General features: G+C 34.4%; 2 protein-coding genes across 4 annotated transcripts in view; one reads left to right on the top strand and one right to left on the bottom strand.

The window, feature by feature from the left end:
- Positions 1 to 13,603: 13,603 nt before the first annotated feature.
- The window catches only part of LOC127866894 (uncharacterized), a 31,091-nt gene continuing 19,621 nt past the window's right edge, over positions 13,604 to 25,073 (bottom strand). For all 3 annotated transcript variants that reach the window (XR_008043152.1, XM_052407746.1, XM_052407745.1), the window contains 3 exons: positions 17,129 to 17,171; positions 16,165 to 16,188; positions 13,604 to 13,972 (listed from right to left, as the gene is read on the bottom strand). Coding sequence is in view for 2 of the 3 variants with exons in the window: in XM_052407746.1 (XP_052263706.1) it covers positions 13,795 to 13,972; positions 16,165 to 16,188; positions 17,129 to 17,171 (245 nt within the window). In the remaining variant the exon portion in view is untranslated. The remainder of the gene's footprint in view (positions 13,973 to 16,164; positions 16,189 to 17,128; positions 17,172 to 25,073) is intronic.
- LOC127866896 (uncharacterized) lies at positions 20,815 to 22,884 on the top strand. The gene is made up of 2 exons (XM_052407747.1): positions 20,815 to 21,184; positions 21,554 to 22,884. The coding sequence occupies exons 1-2, from the start codon at positions 20,852 to 20,854 to the stop codon at positions 22,418 to 22,420; spliced, it is 1,200 nt and encodes a 399-aa protein (XP_052263707.1). The 5' UTR covers positions 20,815 to 20,851; the 3' UTR covers positions 22,421 to 22,884.

The following is a 25,073-nucleotide window of genomic DNA, read 5'->3' as shown; positions in this document are numbered from 1 at the left end:
ATAATAAATCAAGAATAAACTTCAACCAAACAATCATACATTTATTGGGGGGGGGGGGGGGGGGGAAACGTCTGCACTTAAACCAAAGTGGGGGAGAAACGTCTGGGGAGGAAACGTCTTGGGGGAGAAACGTCTAGGGGAGGAAACGTCTTGGGGGTGAAACGTCCGGAAACCAACCGTGGCACATGTACTCAATTTTTCAAATTTTCGCAATTAAAATTGACTTCTACTGTTTATATTGTTGTTGTTGTACTTTTGAAAGTAGTTCGTAAGATGGCGACCATTAACCCAGAGATTGATTTATGGAATAAATCGTCTGCTGATCCAGAGTGTGGCGTTGGGTGTATCAAAGCCAAGATGGCTGGTAGTTAGGTACGAGTCAATCGGGACTCCTCGGACAATTCCGCCATAACGGCGATCGTCTCTCGGGTGTATTTGGTGGAAGGATATGTCTAACGCCTCTAGGCGGAAGATATTACACCGAAAATATAGTTCGGGTTACACACCAATAAATTTGCACTAAATCAACCGGTAATACAGATATATAAGGACCAATATCTTTAAGGAGTAATATAATAGAATATTCATTAATGTTAATGTTTAAAATTAGATATTATTGCATGCAAAATTTTCAAATTTTAATAAAATGTTAAGAAAGCCAATTAGTTGTTTATTGAAGTGAAAACAACAACATTATTCAAACTTAAAAGAATCAGTATTTCTTAAATTATATTCATTGCAAAATTGCTGATGTTCGGCTGCCGGCAACAATCTTTGAGATTTAATCAATATGTTTATGTTCTATACCATAAACAATCGTACAACACTGTACAATGGTACAGAGAAAACTCTTCCGTGTAATATAAGAAATAGTAAACTCCACGTTGGTCCCAATGGCATTATAGTGACCAGCCAGGCAGTCACAAACTGTATATGGACCATAGCCATAAGGCCCTCAGTGGGGCTATTATCAGTATTGAGACACCTGAAAGGTTTCATGGAATGGAATGAGTGGGGCTTGATTGAATTTCAAAAACGATTCTTTCTGTACATTTGATGATGGCAACCATACAGTACTTCTGGCAGATATTGTTTATATTTTATCCTAGGCATTTATCCAGATGTTGTTATCCCGACCAGGCTACTATCTTTTCAAAGCCTTAAACAATCAAGTGCCATTAAAATTAGGGACAGTGTAACAATGTTCAGTTTGGTAATATTAATATATTAAGGCATAACTTTGCCCTTGGAAATGAACTCAATTCAGAATGGCCTCTCAAAAAAAGACATACTGTACTGGAAATGTTAAAACTGAGCAGTGGTGTTGTTAAAATTTATATTATTTATCTTTTAAGAAACTTTAAGATACATATCACAGGCATGCCCATGGTTTTGGGTCTTTACTCTTTAGATGAGAAACAAAAGCACTAAATATGGTCGACAGTGCAGGCAACAATTGTAAAAAGATATTTTCCATCCCTGACTGCCATTACTGACATGAAGTAATTTAACTGTAATATGTCTGGAAACAGTGTCAGTCACACTTTTCTAAATATTGATTGATTCATGCATATGTATATATATGTCATACAAGTACAGATCATACAATACAGTCAATTTAGAACATTTAGCAATTGGAAAACAATTATCACAGGTTTTGGATCACAATGCATTGATATATCACATTTTGAATATCACAGTCAAAGTTAATCATTTACATTCAGTTACAAGTAAATAGTCAGTGTATTTGGAAGAAATCTGAAATAACAAGTAGTTACAAGATGTTGAAATCAAGACATAATATATATACCACAGGATGTCCCATGAAAGGTTTGCAACTTATTTCCAATGGGGCCCTATAGATGGGTGGAAAATGTACAAAAATGGTGGCATTAATACGCATAAAAATATCGTTAATTTAAACTTGAGACTATAGTCTTGAGATCAAATAGTAATTAGCATATATTATTAAAGACTCTTTAATAAAGAGCATTAGTTACACAATGTTTACTACTATCTTGTCATCACATTTAAATGTACGTACAAATACTTTATTGATGACTTATTTGAACAACAGTAATATATATTCCGGTTATATATATATATATAACATATTCAGGCCTCAAAAAAAATGCTAGCTACGCCCCTGAAGAATCTTATTCTTCAGTTCACCTTTTTAATAATATTATTAACAATAGATGTAGCAGAAAGATCAGCTTCGAATATTGAACCAAGGTTTCCAACAGATGATTGAGAAACAATAGTGTGATCATTGCATTTTACATTAAAATAGTGAAGTTTAGATAATTTCCTTTTGGAACCAAACACTAAACATCCAGTTTTTCCAAGGCAGTTTGTTATCCACTAACCATTTAATACAATTTTCAAGTTCTTTACAAAAAACACTACCGATGATACTAGGATCTTTGTGAAAATAAAGGATGACACTTTCATCAGCATAAAGAATAAGTTTACATAAATACAATAATCAAAAATCACTAATATCCTATATCAGTGTTAAGGCATTATGAAATGGAAATGGGTGTGAAAAGTAACAAGAACCCTACACATTTACATCACAAAACATCTGATATCTACAATTACTGGATATAATATACATGTTGAAAGTTAATATAAAGAGGGCAATACAAAAGAATGTACAAAAGTAGTAATAAAGACAAAACAACCAATTTACAATGTTAAGATTTATGCAGTTGTTGGCAATAAGAGAACAATTACCATTCTTTACTTTGAATTTTGCAAGTGTAAATCAGAACACAAGAATTTGTTTCCCAGTCACTTTGAGCTATATAAGTGCCCAATGTTTACACTCAGTGAATTTGTAAAACCAACTTATATGTGCTAACTGTCTGTCCGAAAGCTTAAACATTTCCTATAACCTTTGCAATATTGAAGATAGCAACTTGATATTTGGCATACATGTGTATCTCATGGAGCTGCACATTTTGAGTACTGAAAGGTCAAGGTCATCCTTAAAGGTGAAATATAGGGCTTCAAAGCGGTGCAATAGGGGGCATTATGTTTCTGACAAACACATCTCTTGTTTTTACATGAAAAACCACAGACATTGTTGGAATTTGCCACATATTAGGCATTGTGTATACATTTTTTAACTCAATTTTCCACACAATGAAACAACTTTTTTAAAAGGCACCAACAAATGTTCCTCCATACCCTTTGCACGCTAAACAAAGAATCAGTTTTTAGCTCCACTGGCCAAATTTGTTCAAATTATGCCCCTGGGTCAAATTTGACCCTGCCCCGGGGGTCACAAAATTGAAAATTGCTTATTTAACGCCTATTTTGTGAAAACTTTCAAAATCTTCTCGTCCATAGCCATTGGGCCTAGGTCTATCAAATTTGGTATGTAGAGACATCTAATAGTCCTCTACCAAATTTGTTCAAATTATGCACCTGGGGTCAAATTTGACCCTGCCCCGGGGGTCACAAAATTGAAAATTGCTTCTTTAAGGCTTATTTTGTGAAAACTTTCAAAATCTCCTCGTTGATAACCATTGGGCCTAGGGCTATAAAATATGGTATGTAGAGACATCTAATAGTAGTCTACCAAATTTGTTCAAATTATGCCCCTGGGGTCAAATTTGACACTGCCCCGGGCGTCACAAAATTGAACATATGCTTATATATGGCCTTTTTTGTGAAAACTTTAAAAACTTCTTGGCCATAACTGTATGGCATATGGCTACCAAATTTAGTATGAAGTGACATGTAATTGTTCTCTTCTTAGTTTGTTAAAATAATGCCCATGGTGTCAAATTTGAAACTGCCCCGGGGATCACAAAATTGAATATATGCTTATAAAGTGCTTATTTTGTGAAAACTTCAAATATATTCTTGTCCATAGCCATTGGACCTAGGGCTACCAAATTTGGTATGTAATGACATCTTATAGTCCTCTACCAAGTTTGTTCAGATTTGAAACTGCCCCGGAGGTCAAAAAATTGAATATATGCTTATAAAGTGCTTTTTTTGTGAAAACTTCAAATATATTCTTGTCCATAGCCATTGGACCTAGGGCTATCAAATTTGGTATGTAATGACATCTTATAGTCCTCTACCAAGTTTGTTCAAATTATGCCCCTGGGGTCAAGTTTGACCCTGCCCCGAGGGTCACAAAATTGAACATATGCTTATATAAGGCCTATTTTGTGAAAACTTTAAAAACTTCTTGTCCATAAACATTCGGCCTAGGGCTACCAAATTTTGTAAGTAGTGACATCTTATAGTTCTCTACCAAATGTGTTCAAATTTTATCCCTGGGGTCAAATTTGACCCTGCCCCGGGGGGTAACAAAATTGAACATATGCTTATATAAGGCCTATTTTGTAAAAACTTCAAATATACATCTGATGACACTTCACGATTCTTATAGTCTTCTACCAAGTTTGTTCAGATTTGAAACTGCCCCGGGGGTCACAAAATTGTATATATGCTTATAAAGTGCTTATTTTGTGAAAACTTCAAATATATTCTTGTCCATAGCCATTGGACCTAGGGCTACCAAATTTGGTATGTAATGACATCTTATAGTCCTCTACCAAGTTTGTTCAAATTATGCCCCTTGAGTCAAGTTTGACCCTGCGCCGAGGATCACAACATTGAACATATGCTTATATAAGGCCTATTTTGTGAAAACTTAAAAAACTTCTTGTCCATAACTGTATGGCATAGGGCTACCAAATTTTGGTATGTAGTAACATGTAATAGTTCTCTTCTTAGTTTGTGCAAATTATGACCCTGGGGTCAAATTTGAAACTGCCCCGGGAGTCACAAAATTAAATATATGCTTATAAAGGGCTAGTTTTTTGTGAAAACTTTAAAACCTTCTTGTCCATAACCATTGGGTCTAGGACTACCAACTTTGGTATGTAGTGACATCTTATAGTCCTCTACCAAGTTTGTTCAAATTATGCCCCTGGGGTCAAATTTGACCCAGCCCTGGGGGTCACAAAATTGAACATACACTTATATGGAGCCTTTTTTGTGAAAACTTTAAAAACTTCTTGTCCATAAACATTCGGCCTAGGGCTACCAAATTTTGTAAGTAGTGACATCTTATAGTTCTCTACCAAATGTGTTCAAATTTTATCCCTGGGGTCAAATTTGACCCTGCCCCGGGGGGTAACAAAATTGAACATATGCTTATATAAGGCCTATTTTGTAAAAACTTCAAATATATTCTTTTCCATAACCATCCGGCCTAGGGCTATCAAATTTGGTATGTAGTGAAATCTAATAGTAACACTGTATTATGTGAATTGGGAATAAGATATCAATTTGGGAATAAATTGTGTTTTATCAAAAGTGCATAATATGCAGTTTTATCTGTTGTATTTATCTAGTTTTACAAATTATGATTAAAACATATACTTGCATATATAATAGCATCATTTAAATTGATTTTTCTTCAAAACTGGATTTTATATTAATTATTAAAAAAATCCTCATGAAATGAAACTGTGTCAATGCAGCGCATGGACACATTTTAAAAATACAATTTAAATGATAAAAATTCAATCACTGTCAATGAAAAAGTCATGGAAAATTTCTTATTAAGCTTAAATTATAGATAATATATTACAAAAATATATGTAGATCATGAAATGAAAAGTCTTGTTTGAGAAAATCACCTAAATGATGTCCATTCCCAGTTTGATGTCTTATTCCCAATTCACATAATACAGTGTTTAGTCCTCTACCAAATTTGTTCAAATTTTATCCCTTGGGTCAAATTTGACCCTGCCCGGGGGTCACAAAACTGAACATACGCTTATATGGGGCCTATTTTGTGAAAACTTTTAAAATCTTTTTGTTCATAACCATTGGGCCTTGGGCTACCAAATTTGGTATGTAGTGGCATCTAATAAACCTCTACCAAATTTGTTCAAATAATGCCTCTGGGGTGAACTTTGACCCTGCCCCTGGGGTCACAAAATTGAATAAACGCTTATGAAGCGCCTATTTTGTGAAATCTTTAAAAATCTTACGATGAAACCATATGTACTACAGCTTCCAAATTTGGTATGCGGTAACATCTTGTAGTCCTCTACCAAGGTTGTTCAAATTATGACCTTTGGGTCAAATTTGACCCTGACCCACGGGTCACAAAATTGAACATTATATACGCTTATATCTTGCTTATTTTGTGAAAACTGTTAACATATTCTTATCCTTAACTCTAGGACCAAGGGCTACCACATTTTGTAAGTAGTGAGGTATAGTAGTCCACTACAAAGTTTGCTCAAATTATGCCCCTGGGGTTAAATTTTAACCAGCCCAGGGGGTCACAAAATTGTTCATGTGCTTAAATAGGGCCTATATTTAAGTATTTGCACATGTTAAGAAATATTTGTTTTAGCCTTTTTTTAGCAGTGGAGCGATACAGGGCCATCGTGGCCCTCTTGTTTATAAGAATATGTCAAAATGGGCAAAAGTCAGGGACAATACTGTCTAAATGCCCTTTTAACAACTCTGTTGACATGCGGCTGTAGTATATTTTCTCTGTAAATTTACAGCGAACACATAATGTCATCATCATAAATGTATTGCTTACATGTATATAAATATGTTACGAGGTCTTACCCAGTATTTATACAAATTAACCTGGATATTTATGAAAAACACCATCTCCTTGTAAAGTGTAAAGAGAGAAGGCATTTGTTCACCAGTAACATTATGTTCATGACAGGTAAATAAAAAGCAGAGAAACATGAAAAATTCAGTTCCCAATTCATAGAGTTTTTTTAAAGTTCAACTTTGCTTAAGTAATAATGCATCAATGTTGATTCTAAAGAAAAAGAGTAATCATTTATGCCTTAACTGTTCTGCTGTCCAAAAGCAAGGACGACATACACAACTTGACAAGCTTTACAACATTTATAGTTTTAGTTACTTAACAATCTAAAATAAATGTCCATTCTAAGTTTGCTGTCGTATTCTTCCCTTAAATCATACATGTTTCTTGCATAATTGAATGTTCATGTCCATGGATCACAATGTATATAGAAACAAACATTATTTTGAATTATCTTTCACAGTTATATATTTAATATTAGGTTAATTTTGGGATACACTAAAGCAAATATTAACATTTGTCTCAAAATGGATCATCCTCTGAAGCCCCCGATGGGATTTAAACCCATACCTCTTTCCTCTGGAGAGGAAAGTATTCTATCTTAAAATACAAGGGCATGTAAGAGGAAAACTAGCAATTTCAAAGGGACGTTTTCACAGATTAGACATGTATTGAAGTTTGTTATTAAATACTTTAAATTGATAAGTCACAAAATCTAACTATAACATAAGAACTCCCCAAATTTTTTTTTTCATTATAGACTCTATGCTATTTTGATAAATGCAAACATTGGATCTAAAAAGCTGCAATAAAAAAGACAAGAATAAAATTGAATAAAAATATAGAAGTAACCCTCAAACGGGCTTGAACCATAGCGCATTGACCCCATGGAGTAAAAGTCTACCGTTTAGACCACTCGGCCATCCATACTCATACAATGAGTGATGTGTTTTATACTTTATCATGTTTCTGTAAGCAATCCTCGTATCTCACAAAAATTCAAAATACAACGAAAACAGTCGATTTAATTTTAAATTTACTCGATGTCAATACTATAAGTACTCCTATCAGTATGTCAGTAATGGCATCTTTAAATTTTAACAAGTTTTTAAGTACGTTTTGGGAATTCACAGATCTACATTAAATTATTACTTAAAGAATGTTATCTTGAAAAAGACGAGCTAAAAGACACATTTTAATTTTTCCTCTTTACGAGAAGGCCGCCATCTTGTTTTCTAAAGTAGTTCCAAATCCAATATGCCGGCCGCCTACGTACATCAGAGAGACGGTGTGGTGTAGCCCACTGTCCGATGCGTTCAGATTGAGGTACGAGTCTACTCTTTACGGAGAATCCGGAGATGGACGAAGTGTTACGATTGACAATTTTGTTGTGACATGTCCTGTATCATACCAAAAGTCACACAAAGAACTACTATTTTGTCATGACATGTGCTGAAACTTTTGATGTCAATCTAACAATGTATTTTTTGAATGCACTCTCATGATAAAAGGAAAATTACACAAAACTTTGAAAATAATAAACGTAACATGCATCATTCTTGCAGTTGATGTGTACTGCAAGATTTTCGTCTCGGAAAAAACCCCGTTCGATGTTGCCTACATTTTTGGTGACTTTGTAATATGACGACCCAAGACTTGGACCAAACATGATCACCTATGGCAAAATTCTTGGTCTTGGTTAATACAGATTTTTAATATTATTGTCAACGATATTCATACATTGTGTTTGAATTGTTACCTGAATACATACTTAGCTTTGTCATGAACAGGATTAACAAGCTGAATGGTACTATAATACAAATGAGCCGCGCTCGGTGAAAATGGGGTTTAATGCATTTGTGTAAAGTGTCGTCCCAAATTAGCCAGTGCAGTGAACACAGGCTAATCAGGGACGTCACTTTACGCCTAAATTGGATTTTTGTTAAGAAGAGACTTTCTTTTAACAGAAAATATCATAAAATCGGAAAGTGTTGTCCCTGATTAGCTTGTGCAAACTGCACAGGCTAATCTGGGACAACACTTTACGCACATGCATTAAGCCCCTTTTTCATAGAGCAAGGCCCAAAGTTATTGTGGGATACTTTATCATCTGTTTTCCTCAATACTAATATGCAAAAGTACTTATCATCATTAGGTACTTAAATAAATTCACGCACATAGGTATCTGCATGTATTATGTGGAGGAGCTTTATTTGCCAAAAAAACATGTTGTACATGTATAAGTTAAATGTACCGATTTCTGAACCATTGTGACGATCACATGAACCATCAAAAGAAGCAATTAACCACTGTAATTTGAAGAGTCTAATGTTACTAGTTGCACATTAAGTACAAAAGGTTATTGGACTTTTTCTGAAATTATATAAAGTATATGAGCAACCAGAAAATGGACAACGTAGTACATGAACTTCAATGCCTGAACACTTCTGTAAATAACATTAGTAGACTACACTTGGATATTTATGTAAAGGATATCCAGTTAAGATGACATTGTCGAGTCATTTTCAAAAGACATTAAAGAATAAAATAATTATGTGTTTCATACAGTGCTATGAAAGAGTTGGAATTAAATCGTAATATATAAGCCGGGTTCTGGGGAGATCTGGGCTATATGCATGTACACAAAGTGTTGTTTAAGAGTAGCCTGTGCAATAAACACGGGCTTATCAGGGACAAACTTTCCGCCTAAACTTGAGTTTCATTTAGAAGAGACTTTCTTTAAACAAAAAAATCACTTAAAGGCATAAAGTGTCTTCCGTGATAAGCCTGTGAAAACTACACAGGCTAATCTTGGACGGCACTTTAAGCTGTTCCATAGTGGAATATTGTTCGGATACAAGTCTTTTATTTAATTGAAGACACAAGTCTCAAGGTAGTTTAAATTGGTTTTAATAGTCAAACTAAAATAATATTTTCAATATCTTAAATTAATACAATGGTATAAATTATGTTCTAGCCAAATCCTCCCTTACATCTGAATTGTGCGTGATTTAGCCGGAAAGTGACAGACATGAACGGAAATGTGACACATACTGCGTCGCAATTTAACACATCCAATCACTATTTTATTTGCTTCCACAACCAATGTCTGCCTGTGGTCTAATCAAGAGAAAATGCAACTACATTAAAGCGAGATTATACGATTTTTTATATGTGTTAAATTCTAATATATTGATAAAATATGTCACAATAACACAAAATAGGCAAGAAAATTTAAACATTGAAGACGAATTTCATAAAATGCAGCAAAGACAAATTAGCGCCCCGAGCCGATTGTGACGACTATATTTCGTATAATATTTTCCTACAATAACCGAAGCATTCGTCTTTTTATAAGGATCAGAGTAAGTGTTCGTGTGTCGTATGAATATATATTCTGCAGGAATTCAAAATGAACCGTTAAACTAAAGTTAGATTCACATTGTACATGCATTATATATATGCAGGCAAATTCCACTGTACATACATTTTCGATTTCAGAATTAAATATCTCGTTTATTTTAAATTTTTCGACACATGTTCTTCTAAACTTTTATTTTAATTTATATTGAAATATATGTATAATAAGTTTTTCACAAATTTTATATATATTCATAAATTTTTGACAAAATCGTATACCGGTAATCTCGCTTTAATTTATGGTGACATTAATTGAATTTTCAACCTCCAAGGGAAGGAAATACTAATGTTAAATATATTAATCGTCGGTCATGAGATATTCATGTACTCTAACCGAACATTTTCCTGAACTTTAAATAAACTAATTCTTATAAGAAATTAAGAATATATGTATCTTATATTATACCACAGAACATTTAATAACAATAATTCTATGTAATACCCTCTATTCTATGTCTTAATTTTGTATATGTTCTGTGAGAATAATTTCTAAATTAGATTAATGATGACGATTCTGTTCTATGATGGTATTTTTATATGATTTAATATACATTCCATGACAGTAATTTTCATGTTATTTAATAACAATAATCCTTTTTTACGATAGTAATTTAGTAGTTATAATTGTATCCATGAATATTTTATCAATGATAATTGTGTCCTATAAGATTCATAACAACCATATAATTCTTACTAATAATTGTATTATGTGACAACGCACACATATTTTGTCGTGTTCTGAGAAAACTGTGCATAATGCATTATGCGTAAAGTGTCGTCCCAAATTAGCCTGTGCAGTCCGTAAAGTGTCGTCCCAAATTAGCCAGCGTAGTCCGTAAAGTGTCGTCCCAAATTAGCCTGTGCAGTCCGAAAAGTGTCGTCCCAAATTAGCCTGTGCAGTCCGTAAAGTGTCGTCCCTAATTAGCCTGTGCAGTCCGCAAAGGCTAATCAGTGACGACACTTTCCGCTTTTATAACATTTTTCGTTTACATGAAGTCTCTTCTCAGCAAAAATCCAATTCATTCTTAAAGTGACGGCCCTGATTAGCCTGTGCTGACTGTACAGGCTAATCTGGGGCGACATTTTACGCACATGCATTAAGCCCTGTTTTCCCAGAGCGCTGCTCATATAATTCTATTTGCATGCCGGTGCACTTGATAGGTATGTAAAGATCCTTAAAGAGAAGTTCAAGAACAAGACCTTGCAGCAGGTGTACGCCGGGGTGAACGGACGCAATGTGGATGACCCTGAGATGCAACAGTTCTTCAAGTTCAAATGCTGGATATAGACCTTAATGTTCAGAAGTAGCAACATTTTGCAGGGCCGGCTGGGGTTTTGTCATCCTTTTGGAGATTCAGGTTTTGAAAATTGGGAATGTGAATTGGGTCTTATGTTTATTTTAAAGCTTGCATTATATTTATGAAAGCTATGATCATGCTTAGCATTTTAAAATATTAATGTACATTTTATGTATGTTTGAACTTGTATATATAGACTCCTTTATTCAAATTTGATCTAACATGAAAAGAAGGTTTAGCAAAAATATATTATACCACATAACATATCACTTTTATAAGTATCATGTGTTTCACATTTAAATCTATTTGGTATTTTATTCACAATGTTGACTGTCACTAAAATACCACCAGATACGGGGCATTTTTTTCTTTTTAAACTGAAATAATTAATTTCACAAGTCGATGATTATATCAAACCTGTCTCAAACGAAATCAGTATGGTGTTTTTTGTAACTGCACTTTCATGCGACATTTTACATGTATATATATATATATATAAATATATATATATATATATATATATATATATATATATATATATATATATATAAATATATATATAAACAAAAACGCTGTATTTATTTTTGCCGAAGCTTTCGACCTCACGGTCTTCATCAGCGGCCATTTTTTATTTTCAGATCAAAAATGGCCGCTGATGAAGACCGTGAGGTCGAAAGCTTCGGCAAAAATAAATACAGCGTTTTTGTTTAAATACAACAAGGCTTATAGAGACTTTGTTAATATATATATATATATATATATATATACTAAGTGCAACCTTTAAAACAGCCCTTTAAATCTTCTTTATAATATTTTTATGTCCCCCACCACAGTAGTGGGGGACATATTGTTTTTTCCCTGTCTGTTGGTTTGTTTGTTTGTTTGTGTGTTTGCGTCAAACTTTAACATTTGCCATAAATTGTGCAATATTGAAGATAGCAACTTCATATTTGGCATGCATGTGTATTTCATGGAGCTGCACATTTAAGTGGAAAAAGGTCAAGGCCATCCTTCAAGGTCAAAGGTCAAATATATGGGTCAAAATCGCTTATTTAATGTACACTTTTGCACATTGAAGATAGCAACTTGATATTTGGCATGCATGTGTATCCCATGGAGCTGCACATTTTGAGTGGTGAAAGATCAAGGTCATCCTTCACGGTCAAAGGTCAAATATATGGGGACATAGTGTTTCACAAACACATCTTATTTAATTTAAGTTACAACCACATAATTTATGCCATCATTAGATGTGTCTGAATGTTCAACATCAATACCAAACATTGAAATCTAAGGAAATGCCAATAGTTTCTTTTTGCATTCACATATGTACAAGTCGTACGTCAAGCGTGTTATATGCATAACATACACTGGCATCTATCATATGAACGTGCATTTAATCACCTGTAGCTATCAATGGCATGTATGGACTTAAACCTTTGTGACATTTAGAGGCTTAGTTCTATCTCTCCTCTTTTATCTCCCTAAATGAAATCTTGTGTACAATATTTCTGTGTACTTGCCCCAGGGCTTCTAACATCAGCTGAAAATTCAGGGAGTCTTTGTTGTTGTCTTTTAATGTCCACGGATGTCGGAAACCGATCTCAAAATCACTCCGAATTTTTGTTCAAATTGTGATAAATAAGTTACAAAGATGGAATTGTGTGGACCTTTGAATGTGTGACCTAAATTCGCAGCAACCATTACTTCGTTTACACGCGAAAAGCGTTTAAAATATATACTTCAGTTATTTAACACGAAAATAGTTAACGTTTATGGGAGTAAAAGATGGGTTGGCATTCTTCAAGGTACTGCACAGCTACAAAAAGATCGTTTGAAATTTTAAAAAACAAACACACAATTTAGATGTGATTCGTGTTTATGTGAAACTGTCAATCTTCCTTATTTTATCGACAATAGATTGACTACAGGCAAATTAATACTTCGGCATTTACCCTTTTAAAGAGCGTTCAAAATATGTGTATGGGAATTATACGTGTGTCTGATTCACCAAACAACAAAAGCAATATTCGACTACGCGCTCACCGTTGGAATGGTGCATGTGGATAGGTTGATGTGCATAATTAGGAACAACTCCGTAAACTCGCCATTCATAGAGGGACATGCGTAAGTACGATTGTTTAATGACGTAGTGTATCAGACTGAGTGATGTATCTGCTCATAATTATGCCACTTAAACGATTAAACCATTATTTTACAAATTAATAATTGTTTAATAACTAGGGAAAAATAAACAACAGAAAGCAAATGAAATGCCACATACTTTATACAGAAGTCACTTTATGTTTTCGTACATTTCGTAAAATATATTATGTACCGTTTCATAAGACGATTTACAACAGTACAAAATACGGCGAAATGGTGTTATTTTTTTCAATGAAGCATGTTAACATCCAGCCAAGGCGCTGTAGTACTCAACTCGGGCGACATTTCGTTGATTTATAAAGGCAAAGCGCCGAAGACGAACACCAGTATCACTTGCAATACCAGTAGTGTGATGGTAGAATCCCGAGATGTTTGTGGAGATCGCACGATCACACCGCTTTGAGGTGGCGGGGGGGGGTGCTGGTGCTGGTGCTGGTGGTGGTTGGTAATGTTGTGGGTTGTGTCGTTTCTCCTGTAAAATGTGGTTAATCATAAATGCTCGACAATCTTTCGATATTGTTTCGGAAGTAAAAGAACACAAAGGCGAATCCTTTTCTCCCGTTGTGGAGATATTAAAGATTTGCAAAGGATTTCGTTTGATAAATATTGTGTTTTCCTAGTGGGTGAACAAACAGTAGATCAGTATCTTCATATCATAAGTGTTTCATGTGTTGTGTATCCTAAGCTTTTGAAAATTTGAACAACACCAGGGTAAACAAAATGGTCTAAATACCGTTAATAAGTATTGTATAAAGCGTACACATGGTGCAAGTGCGCGTGAATTTTGAAGATACACAAATAACAAGCGCTTGACTATATTTTGGCTTTGATAATATAAAGCGGATTATCTTTAATGATCCAGATATGATTACTTGAACATTATCTGAGCGGGTGAATATCAGTAGTAGTTACAGAGTTATTTACAAGATAAGTATTGATGCAAAGCATCAAAGGGCGTCGGGAATTTCAGTGAAAAAGGCACTCAATGAAGTTACATGGAACGATTTGTTTTCTACTGTAAATATTAATATATTGACCGATTATTTTAAACAAAATAGAAAAAGATACTTGTATAACCATTATCTATGATTTTGTGCTATAACCCCCAAATAACCATTATCTATGATGTTGTGTTATAATCCCCAAATAACCATTATCTATGATTTTGTGTTGTAACCCCCAAATATTTCATAGTTCATTTTATTTACATTGGTTTCCTTTTTTACTGGCATCCGTGTGCAGTTTTCATTAATGGAACAAAACTGTGTAGGTTTTAAAAAATCTGCTTCACCTTGTAAGCGTAATTTCATATTTTTCTCAACTTCAAGGGGAGGTGATTCTGAACTTATTCTTACGTTGCTCATTTACGATAGGGGTTGAGTACATTGATATGAAAACACTGTAAAAGTTTTAATGTGTTTAAGAACCCACCACCCTCTCAAACATATATTTCATGGGCATAATAAAAACAAAAAATGGTTACAATAAAACAGCATATATATTTTAATTAAAATGTCTACATCAAAACAAGAAGTTAACATAGAACACAAATAAAATAATTTGATTCTACTGGGGATCGAACCTTGGGCCTCTCACATGTGGAGCGAGCGTGTAACCACTACACTACGGAACCGCTTGAAAATCACCTTCTAACTAAGATATTAATAAGCTATTAATAGTCGGTTTAAATGTAAACCCGGAAGTTTAAACGCTGGATAGTGAGCGGGGTTAAAGGTCCATACCAAAGGGTCCATACCAATGGCAAGATACGGGTCAGGCCTGCGGCCTTCTATATGTGGTTCTTAAAAAAAACTGTAGGAGGACTTGATAGTAATGAGACTGGGGTGCTGTGATGATGCACCTCATTGATAAGCGGCTGCTTCCTTTATCAAGACTCATTATTACAATTATTAATACGTGTCGCGCTTCACGCTCTTTAGCGCCTTTATTAGTAACTAGGTGGTTGCTAGGATAGTGGAACAAAAAAAGTTTTGGTTTATACAAAACCAGAAAGTTTCACCGGTTCGCGTATTTGCCCAGTCCCTGTGATCTTTTATTATTGCCAAGTCCCTGTGATCAGTTATTAATTAAAAGAATTAGCTGTGCATTATTGGCAATAAACGTTGCAGTAAATGTAAAAGGCACAAATGCATTACTTATCTACACTAATTAACACAAAAAATCACCACTATGCAAGATATTCTGATAACAAAAATATAAACATTGATCCGTAAAATAACTTCTCCTCCCATAAGCGAAAAAAACGTATTACATACTAGTCGCCGCACATCAGTGCGACGCCAATAACTTTACGTAAAAGAGCCATTACGGCAAACGTTCAAAGCAAGTAATGACAATTAATGCATGTTCTTACAAAATGAATATTCAATCTGCCTTTAAGTACCACCAGGCGTATTCTTTAAATTAAAACACAACATCCCAGTGGGCACCCAAACGTTGCTGCAACGTTGTATTTAGGTTGCATTCAAACGATGCAGTTTGGTTGTACCAAGATCGTGGCTAGATCGGGATGATCGTCGTAAAGTCGCAGCTCTGTGAGAACGTTGGGGGGGGGGTCACACTGACATGAACAACAAATATGCTATACATCTTACAACAAAGTTTGCAGTTGTTTATTTAATGATAATGGTAAGAGGTACTTACCGCCTGCGCTCCAAAAGTAGAACACTGAAAAAGAGGATTTTCTTCAATTGCTTCATACGTTAAGATATGTCTTATATGCGATTTAATTTGCCAATTGAAGTCTTTCCGAACAAAATCACCAGGGCAAGGCAATGTCTAAGACAGGTACATCAGTTAACATTTTTTGTAGAAAAGAACGTTACTATAGTACGAACCAAGTACTCAATCTATATAGCCCAAAACGTTTTTCCCAGCACGTTGAGCGTACTGAGTACCATCGTCCTGGGAAACTTTCATTAGCCATGCAACTTACTATTAAAATTACTATTTAAGCCTTGTTCCGAGAAAATTGGGCTTAATGCATGTGCTTAAAGTGCCATCCAAGATTAGCCTGTGCAGTTTGCACAGGCTAATCAGGGACGACACTTTCCGCCTAAACTTGATTTTCGGTAATGAGGGACTTCCTTGAAACTAAAAATACCATACAATCGGAAAGTGTCGTCCCTGATTAGCCTGTGCGGACTGCACATGCTAATCTGGGACGACCCTTGCAGCACATGCATTAAGCCCAGTTGTCTCAGAACGCGGCTCATTTATCTAAACGGGCCGGCTAGGTCAGTTGGTAGAGTGCTAGACTATAGATCCGAGGATCGCGCGTTGGATCCTTGGACCCGCTGCCTCACTTGTGACGAGGTGTGTCATGAAATCTTTTCTACGGTAACTCCCATCTTCAGACTCAAGTAGGGAATTCCTCAATTACTAGCATAAGCATGTGATTTAGTTCTGATGAAACAGCTATTCTAGGAAAAGTGAGAGTTAGTCAAACACCTTAAAAAAGCTAAGTAAAAATTAACCATTTATATATTTATAAGTTTATGTATCAGAATACTTCTTTACCATTCAAATTCATTCGAAACATCTTCTACAATGTAATCGCGCGTTCCAAATCGACTGAGTGGAATGTATTATTTTTAAAATGCCTTACCAAACAGCACTAGAGAAACCAGTAGGATTTTGGAAAGCATCTTCTGAAATAAAAGAGTGAGATACCGTGTACTATAAGTAAACGAAAACATATAACGGACCATGTTGAACTTCGTATATGTTCTTTATCAATTGCAATGATTGTGCATTTTTAAATTATTGCACATATACAAAACTACATTTAAAGAAAAGAACAACTGTTCAACAATTGTCAACACTTAAGAAAATTTGTCACGGATGGATTTCACCTAGGAAGTTTAAGAGAACATAGTCATCCCGTAAAAAGAATACAGTTACACAAATGTACAAGTACAACAATAAAAAGAACATTAGGGTGTCACCTGATTAAAATAAATGGTAACGATACCAGGGTACAGAATCAACGGGATTTTCAGAGATTAAAGGGGCCTTTTCACAGATTTTGGCATTTTTTAACTTATTCATTAAATGCTTTATATTGATAACTGTAAACATTGGATCGTAAAAGCTCCAGTAAAAAATCAAGAATAAAATTAAAAAAAGGAAAAAACATTGCCCGGAGCAGGTTTCGAACCAGTGACCCCTGGAGTCCTGCCAGAGTCCTGAAGTAAAAACGCTTTAGCCTACTGAGCTATTCCGCCGAGTACACATACTTGACGTATTTAATACGTTATATAAGCAATCTTCGTAGTTTCACAAAATTTAACGACAAAAACAGAACTCTCCAAATTATTCAATCGTTTCGCGTTGCAACGCTTTATAATTTTTAGGTTTTAAAATCGTCAAAAGATGCATATAATGGCTATATTAGACCATGGTAAATGTTCAGTATTACTGTTTCCTTACAAATATCATAACTAAAACGAAAATGTGCGAATCTGAAACAACTTTTTTCAATTTTTTCAATTTACCAAAGCGTGAAAAGATCCCTTTAACACGCGGGCTGGACAGAATGTTATCACACCGTTAAGAACTTTATTTTTGCAAATATCTTAAGTTATTGAAATCCATTTTCAGACATCTTTAGTGTATAAAAGACAGATTTTCTTGCAGTTTGTGCCGATGTTAAGGGATAAGAATAAATACTTGAATACGTCTGATATCGGTAACAGAATTTCACATTGCGTAAAGCATAAGCTAGTAGTACAAGTCAAATTTTAAACAAGAACATAGGCTTATTCAATACAGTAATTCTGATGTATTTAACATTGCCATAAGCAGCATAAAAATCTGTCTTTTATGCACTAGTTGAAAGTATTAAGAAAAAGTGTTTTAAAAAATAAATCGGAATGAAGCACCACTTACCGTCGTGTGTACTACCATTAAAGTTAAAAGGGGAACCTCGCAAAGTCACGTGATCCTGCACTATGATGGATACTAACCGTGTTTACGATTCGATTGTTCGTTATACACTGATTCCTCCTTATTACAAAGATATACGCTCTAACTTACCGGTAAATGTCCGAATTTGCTATATAACTGAACCACCGAACAGTACATTTCATTTTATATTATCGAGAACCGCTCCCGGTCATATTTTTACAGGAAGACTTTAGTGTCAATACAAATTCAGGAAGTGTCAATACACATTTAGCCATTACATAGGTGCTTATAATCAACGTACAGTTAACCGCTAGGTCAGTTTTGACTGTAAGTAAGTAAGTTAGTAAATTGTTTCTTATAGTAACATGTGCAATATAACAAAACATCATGTTAATATATATATAAATGTGTTTTGCATCCGACCCGATGAACCTATAAATCACAAAACAGAATATTTCAAATTATATACAATAGCTCCACATACACTGATACGTGTGAATAATATATTACGAATATGAATATGAAACAAAAATTGTAAAGGAATTTATGTCGATGATATACTCGTTCAGAACTATGCATAAGTAACGCTTTAATAATCAATTTAGCCAGTTTTCGTGGACATAAAGACATAAGTATATTCAGTTTATTAAAAAAAATATAAGGGATGCTAAGTTATGTTGTTATAATACTGCCAAAGAATGCCTTATAAGTTATAAGCACTGCCAGGTTTGATTTTTGTTAAAGGTTTGAATATGGAACGCCTTGACTGTCTTATAATACCAAAACTTGTGATATTACGTCAATCTGACTCTGCATGAATGCCTGTAACCATTATATATATGCATAATCACAATATATAAATACATAATTTGAATATATACAGATAAAACTTTAATATATAAAGATATAATTTTCTTATATATAGATAAAATGTAAAATTATACAGATATTAATGTATTATACACAGATAATCTTCCATTATATAAAGGTATTTCTTCTTTATATGAAGGCAAAATATCTTTATATGAATGCCTGAAACCATTATATATATGCATAATCACAATATATAAATACATAATTTGAATATATACAGATAAAGCATTAATATATAAAAATATAATAATCTTCCATTATATAAAGGCATTCCTTCTTTATATGAAGGCAAAAGATCTTTATATGAATGCCTGTAACCTTTATATATATGCATAATCACAATATATAAATACATAATTTGAATATACACAGATAAAGCATTAATATATAAAGATATAATAAACTTCCATAATATAAAGGCATTACTTCTTTATATAAAGGCAAAAGACCTTTATATAAACATAAATCGTAATTATATAAACACATATCGTCTTTTTATGCAGATAAAATTTGAAAAATACGTTAAAAATCATTAACGATAACATTTTATATACGAAGCTTTTATTACACACGGAAGACAATTTGTTCTGCATCATTTTACAACAATGGATATGGATTTGATACTTGAGCGACTTGGAGTGGAAGAAGGAGTGATACGGCGCTTCAGACAGGAGAAGATAACACCGGACATCATATCACTTATGTCACTGTACGACCAGAGCTCTAGATAAGATGCGTATCTGCGTATTTACGCATTGAAAAATAAAAAAAACGCTTTAAAAATCGGCACAGTGCGTAACATTACGCAATACAAATCTCGGTACGCAATTTTGATCAATTAAAGTGCGTAGCCGGTTTAACAAATAATCCTGTTAAGGGTTTAGTGTAAGTTTACTATTGAATCAAAAGTAAGTCAATCAAAAGAATAGTGAAATAAAAATGGCGGCTCATTGTGTTCTAGGTTCGAAAAAGGGACGTTTCAATCGAACAGCGGCTCCTGCAGGAAGTAATTGTATATTACAATATGCCATAAATCTTATGATGCTTCTAGATTTTTTTTAAAATAATTTTAAGCGATCTCATTGCTGAAGACGTTTATTGTTAACTTGCATAGACCACATATAGTGTGACTTTATTTTTCATTGCACAATCAGTGCCATAACTTAGTTTAATTGCGAAATGGCGTTCGTGGTGTACTACATGAATACTATATGCAAGAAAGACCCAATCAAGGCAGAGATACAACACATGTAAGTTGCACATTTTAAAGAAAGTCTGTTCATATCATCATTGATAATTTATTCTGTTTGAATTTATTAATTAACAAATAATAATAATTCTAGATTAAACACGCTATGTACTATGTCAGTTTTCTATGGAAATGGAAAATACACCTCAAAATTCCGAAATACCCTTTATGGCTGAAACAAAGGAGTAAAATACCCTTTAACAATAATTTCAGGGGGTAAAATACCCTTTAGACTAAATCCTTATCTAGAGCTCTGTGTACGACTTTAATTGCTTGGGTGTAAATGACAAAACAACTATCATGAAATTGCGTGTTGAATGTGTTTGTTACTGGAGTAATCCGTGGGCACATAATAATGATAGTACACGGTGTCGGAATATACGTTTTGAAATTTCAAGTATCATGATTGAAACATTGTTCGAAGCCGGATATTCAGTGAAGGACACTAGTATTGCACTTGGGGTTTCTGAAAGTACCTTATTCCGGAAGATGGGTCAATTTGGCTTGTCAAAGCTCGCATTTACAGAAATTGATGAAGAAGAACTAAACATTGTTGTTGCCACGACCATCACTGAATTTCCTAGGTGTGGAGAAGAAATGCTGCGAAAAGTTTTACTTCAAAAAGGAATTAAGGTACCATGATTTTACTATGCATAACTAGATCTTTTTATAATTGAAGGCGTATACGGTACATTGTTGATTGATTTTAGTAGACAGTCTATAAATAAACAGATACATTTGTCCGTGCAGATTCCAATAAAGTATTGTCAAACAATTGAAAACTAACTAAATTGTTAAGACTAGTTTTAGAGTACAGTTTGATTTGTGCCAAACAATCATACCTGAAACGGCTATCGCTTTAATCTATTAAAAATAAGAATTTTGTTAGATTTTTTTCATAGAAAATTCTATTGTTTATAAGGCACTTGGCTAAATGTAGAAGTAAATTAAAGCATATTCATTTTTGCATAAAACCAACATAAAGTATTATTTCTTATACAGGTTCAACGTTTCAGGCTTCGTCAGTGTCTGAAACACCTAGACGAAGATGGAATTCGTGCACGAAAAAGAAGGCGATTACGACGTCGCATTTACAACGTTTCAGCTCCAAATTGTTTATGGCACATTGACAGCAACCATAAATTAATTCGATGGCATTTTGTTATAATAGGCGGCATTGATGGTTTCAGTCGTTTAGTTACATATCTTAGATGCACGGACAACAACAAAGCGGAGACGGTTTTGCATTGCTTCAGAGATGGTGTTTCGAAATTTGGAGTTCCTGACCGGGTCAGATCAGATCAAGGCCGTGAAAATATGAAGGTTGCCGACTTCATGATAAATGCTCGCGGGACAGGACGTGGAAGTATGCTCACTGGTAAAAGTACACACAATCAACGTATTGAACGATTGTGGAGGGACGTGTATGACGGAGTCTTGAGTTATTTTTATGACTTATTTTACTTTTTAGAGGACAATGGCCGGCTTGACATTTTAAATGAAATAGACTTGTTTGCACTTCATTACGTATTTATTTCAAAGATAAATGAAAGGTTAAACACCTGGCAAGGTGCATGGAATCACCATCGAATACGAACAGTGAACTCAACACCAATGCGGCTTTACACGGCCGGTATGATGGACAACCCATCAGCACATGTTGATGATATTCTTCCAAACACTCGTACAGAATCTTCGTCTGATGAGGATATGGAGTCCCTGGACAACAGGCCAGTATTATCATCTCTTCAAATTAGTGTTGAAGAAAACCGGATGCGACGGCTCCACGAGCTATGTCCTCAAAACTGGAGGTCAAACAATCACGGCATAGACATCTTTTTGACAGCTAAACAGATATTAAGTGAATGACAACACAATTGATTGCTCGATTTTTACAAGCTGCTTTATGATTTCCAAGCGAAGTTTAAGGGGCCTGTTCATAGACGTTTAACCTTTGCAGAAAGTGTTTTCGTGACATCTATACCAACATACGTTTCAATTATCAAAGCAATTTATTTAGTCCCCGATATGTAAATTGACTTAATTAAATCTACTAAAACGCAAGTATTAATTTTTATAATATTGTGTACTTAATTATGGTTATTATAGTGTATTAAAATCTATACTTCCAAGATACAAATGCACTTCCTTCATTTGCGCTATCAACGTAACATTTTCATTTTCAATATTAATTGAGAATGAGCAATTTTATGATGACGGAGGTGCAAATTCAGCATACTCCGCCTGCACATTATTTTTATCACATGCTATACCTTGCTTCCCCATATTATACAGCCATTACGAATAGTTTTATAATAAACATGTGTAATATACCTTTAAGCGTTTTTATTGGCTAGTTTTCATTAAACTGACCACGTGATAATACGGAATATTACGCTAGTCAATTGTTTCAATTGTTCCGCCCCAGAGACATGCCTGTTCGTCCGTCGGAACTGACATTTACCCAGCACACTTCAATGTATGTGACCTACTTTTCGCCACTAATGTATACCTCAAGGTTGCACCATTTGATGACTAACAAGCATAACAAAAATAATCATATTTATGGTTTGTTACATTCATTTCCTCGTTTATGAACTACTGTAGGTCAAGAGGGTTGATGTGAATGAGGAAATACGGTGTTATTTTTGTCAACACCATTTCAATCATATAACGGAGTTCAGCTGCTTCTTAGTGCAACAAGCAAATTCGTTGAATTGATATCCCCCGCCAAATAAGAGCTTTGTCACAGAAAAAAGCTTTTTTCAAGATACAAAGGGCCATAACTCTGTTATTAACAGATGGTGTACAATGCCATTTGGCTTGCATCATCCTCTTATTTATATATATACTCATACCAAGTTTCAAAGAAATCCGTCAAAGCACTTCCAAGATATGGCTCTGAACACACAAGTGCCGGACGGACGGATGGATGGACGGACAACGCCAAAACAATATCCCTCCACCTTTGGCGGGGGATAACAACTATGGCAAGTTTCATGGCTCTGGCTCATGTGTTAATGGAGATAAAGCTCTAAGCTTATAGTAAAAAGCATTTTTTCAAGATACCAAGGGGCATTACTCCGTTATTAACAGATGGTGTACAATGCCATTTGGCGTGCATCATCCTCTTATCCATATATATACTCATACCAAGTTACAATGAAATCCACCAAAGCACTTCCAAGATATGGCTCCGGACACAAAAGTGCCTATAGTAAAAAGCATTTTTTCAAGATACAAAGGGCCATAACTCCGTTATTAACAGATGGTGTATAATGCCATTTGGCGTGCATCATCCACTTATCCATATATATACTCATACCAAGTTTCAATGAAATCCAACAAAGCACTTCCAAGATATGGCTCTGGACACAAAAGTGGCGGACGGACAGCCGGAAGGAAGGATGGACGGACAACGCCAAAACAATATCCCTCCGCCTCTGGCGGGGGATAATAAGTTAATGTACTTATTACTCCTCAAAACAGTAAACATTACTAACATGTCGGTTGATAAAGTAACCATTCTGCTGTCATAAGTTAAATAGCTTATGATGGCAGGGATTTGAAATGAGCTTTGCTTGGAACAAGGTTGAGTACAAGAGTGTTAACAAGCCCGTCCACATAACCCAGTCAATTTGAGCTAATGACCTAGTTTATGACCCCCATGACCAAGTTTTACACTCAGCCGAGATATTGGGATATATGTTCCAGGAAAGTTCCATGGAGGCAAAAGTGTGTCATTGAGATCTAGAGTGGACAGAAGCTAATACGTTTACATACACGCTGGACATAATTAAGGCAACAACACAAGCGTTTCATGAGCATACTTTGCTCAGGTTATTTTATTTACTTTCAATTACAAATAAAACAAATTTTCTTAAATAAAACAAAACATACACGGAAAACAACTAAAATATAGGAATCAAAACAGTAATAAAGCACTTTCATTTAAAAATCTTTGGCTCCATTGTTAACAAAGTTATCTCCTATCTCTATATTTATTTGAAAAAATAAAACTAAATATAAAATTACTAAGAAATAATCCCCAATGATATTTACTGGCTCAAGAAAAGTTGCTGTATATAAATAATTTAGCAAAAAACCTACACTAATGCAATAAAAAATAAAGAAATATGATACATTATTTCAATCACTCTATTATGTATTTACAGTTGGTCAATTGAGATTATTTTGAATTTGTAAATAAAAGTTTCATGCAGCTTATCATTTTGTTTTCATATCTAGTTACAAGAACATAACAATAACACATAGAACTACTTACATAGCATGTACTGTGTTCACATACAAACACACAGTATGAACATGAAGAAAACAGCATAATCAAACATACCTGCACAAACTATTCCCACTGTACATACAGGAATCGAGCAAGATTCAAGAAGAACAAGCAAATTCGTAGAATTGATATCCCCCGCAACATATATTTTGTTCAAGGATGGGTGCAAATCGGACGGATGACGTACTACTATACAAAGGGCCATTACTCCATTATTAACAG

The sequence above is a fragment of the Dreissena polymorpha genome, chromosome 2 (genome assembly GCF_020536995.1).
Source record: "Dreissena polymorpha isolate Duluth1 chromosome 2, UMN_Dpol_1.0, whole genome shotgun sequence".
In the NCBI taxonomy this organism is placed as follows: Eukaryota; Metazoa; Mollusca; class Bivalvia; order Myida; family Dreissenidae; genus Dreissena; species Dreissena polymorpha.
This window is presented reverse-complemented; position numbering and strand designations above follow the sequence as displayed.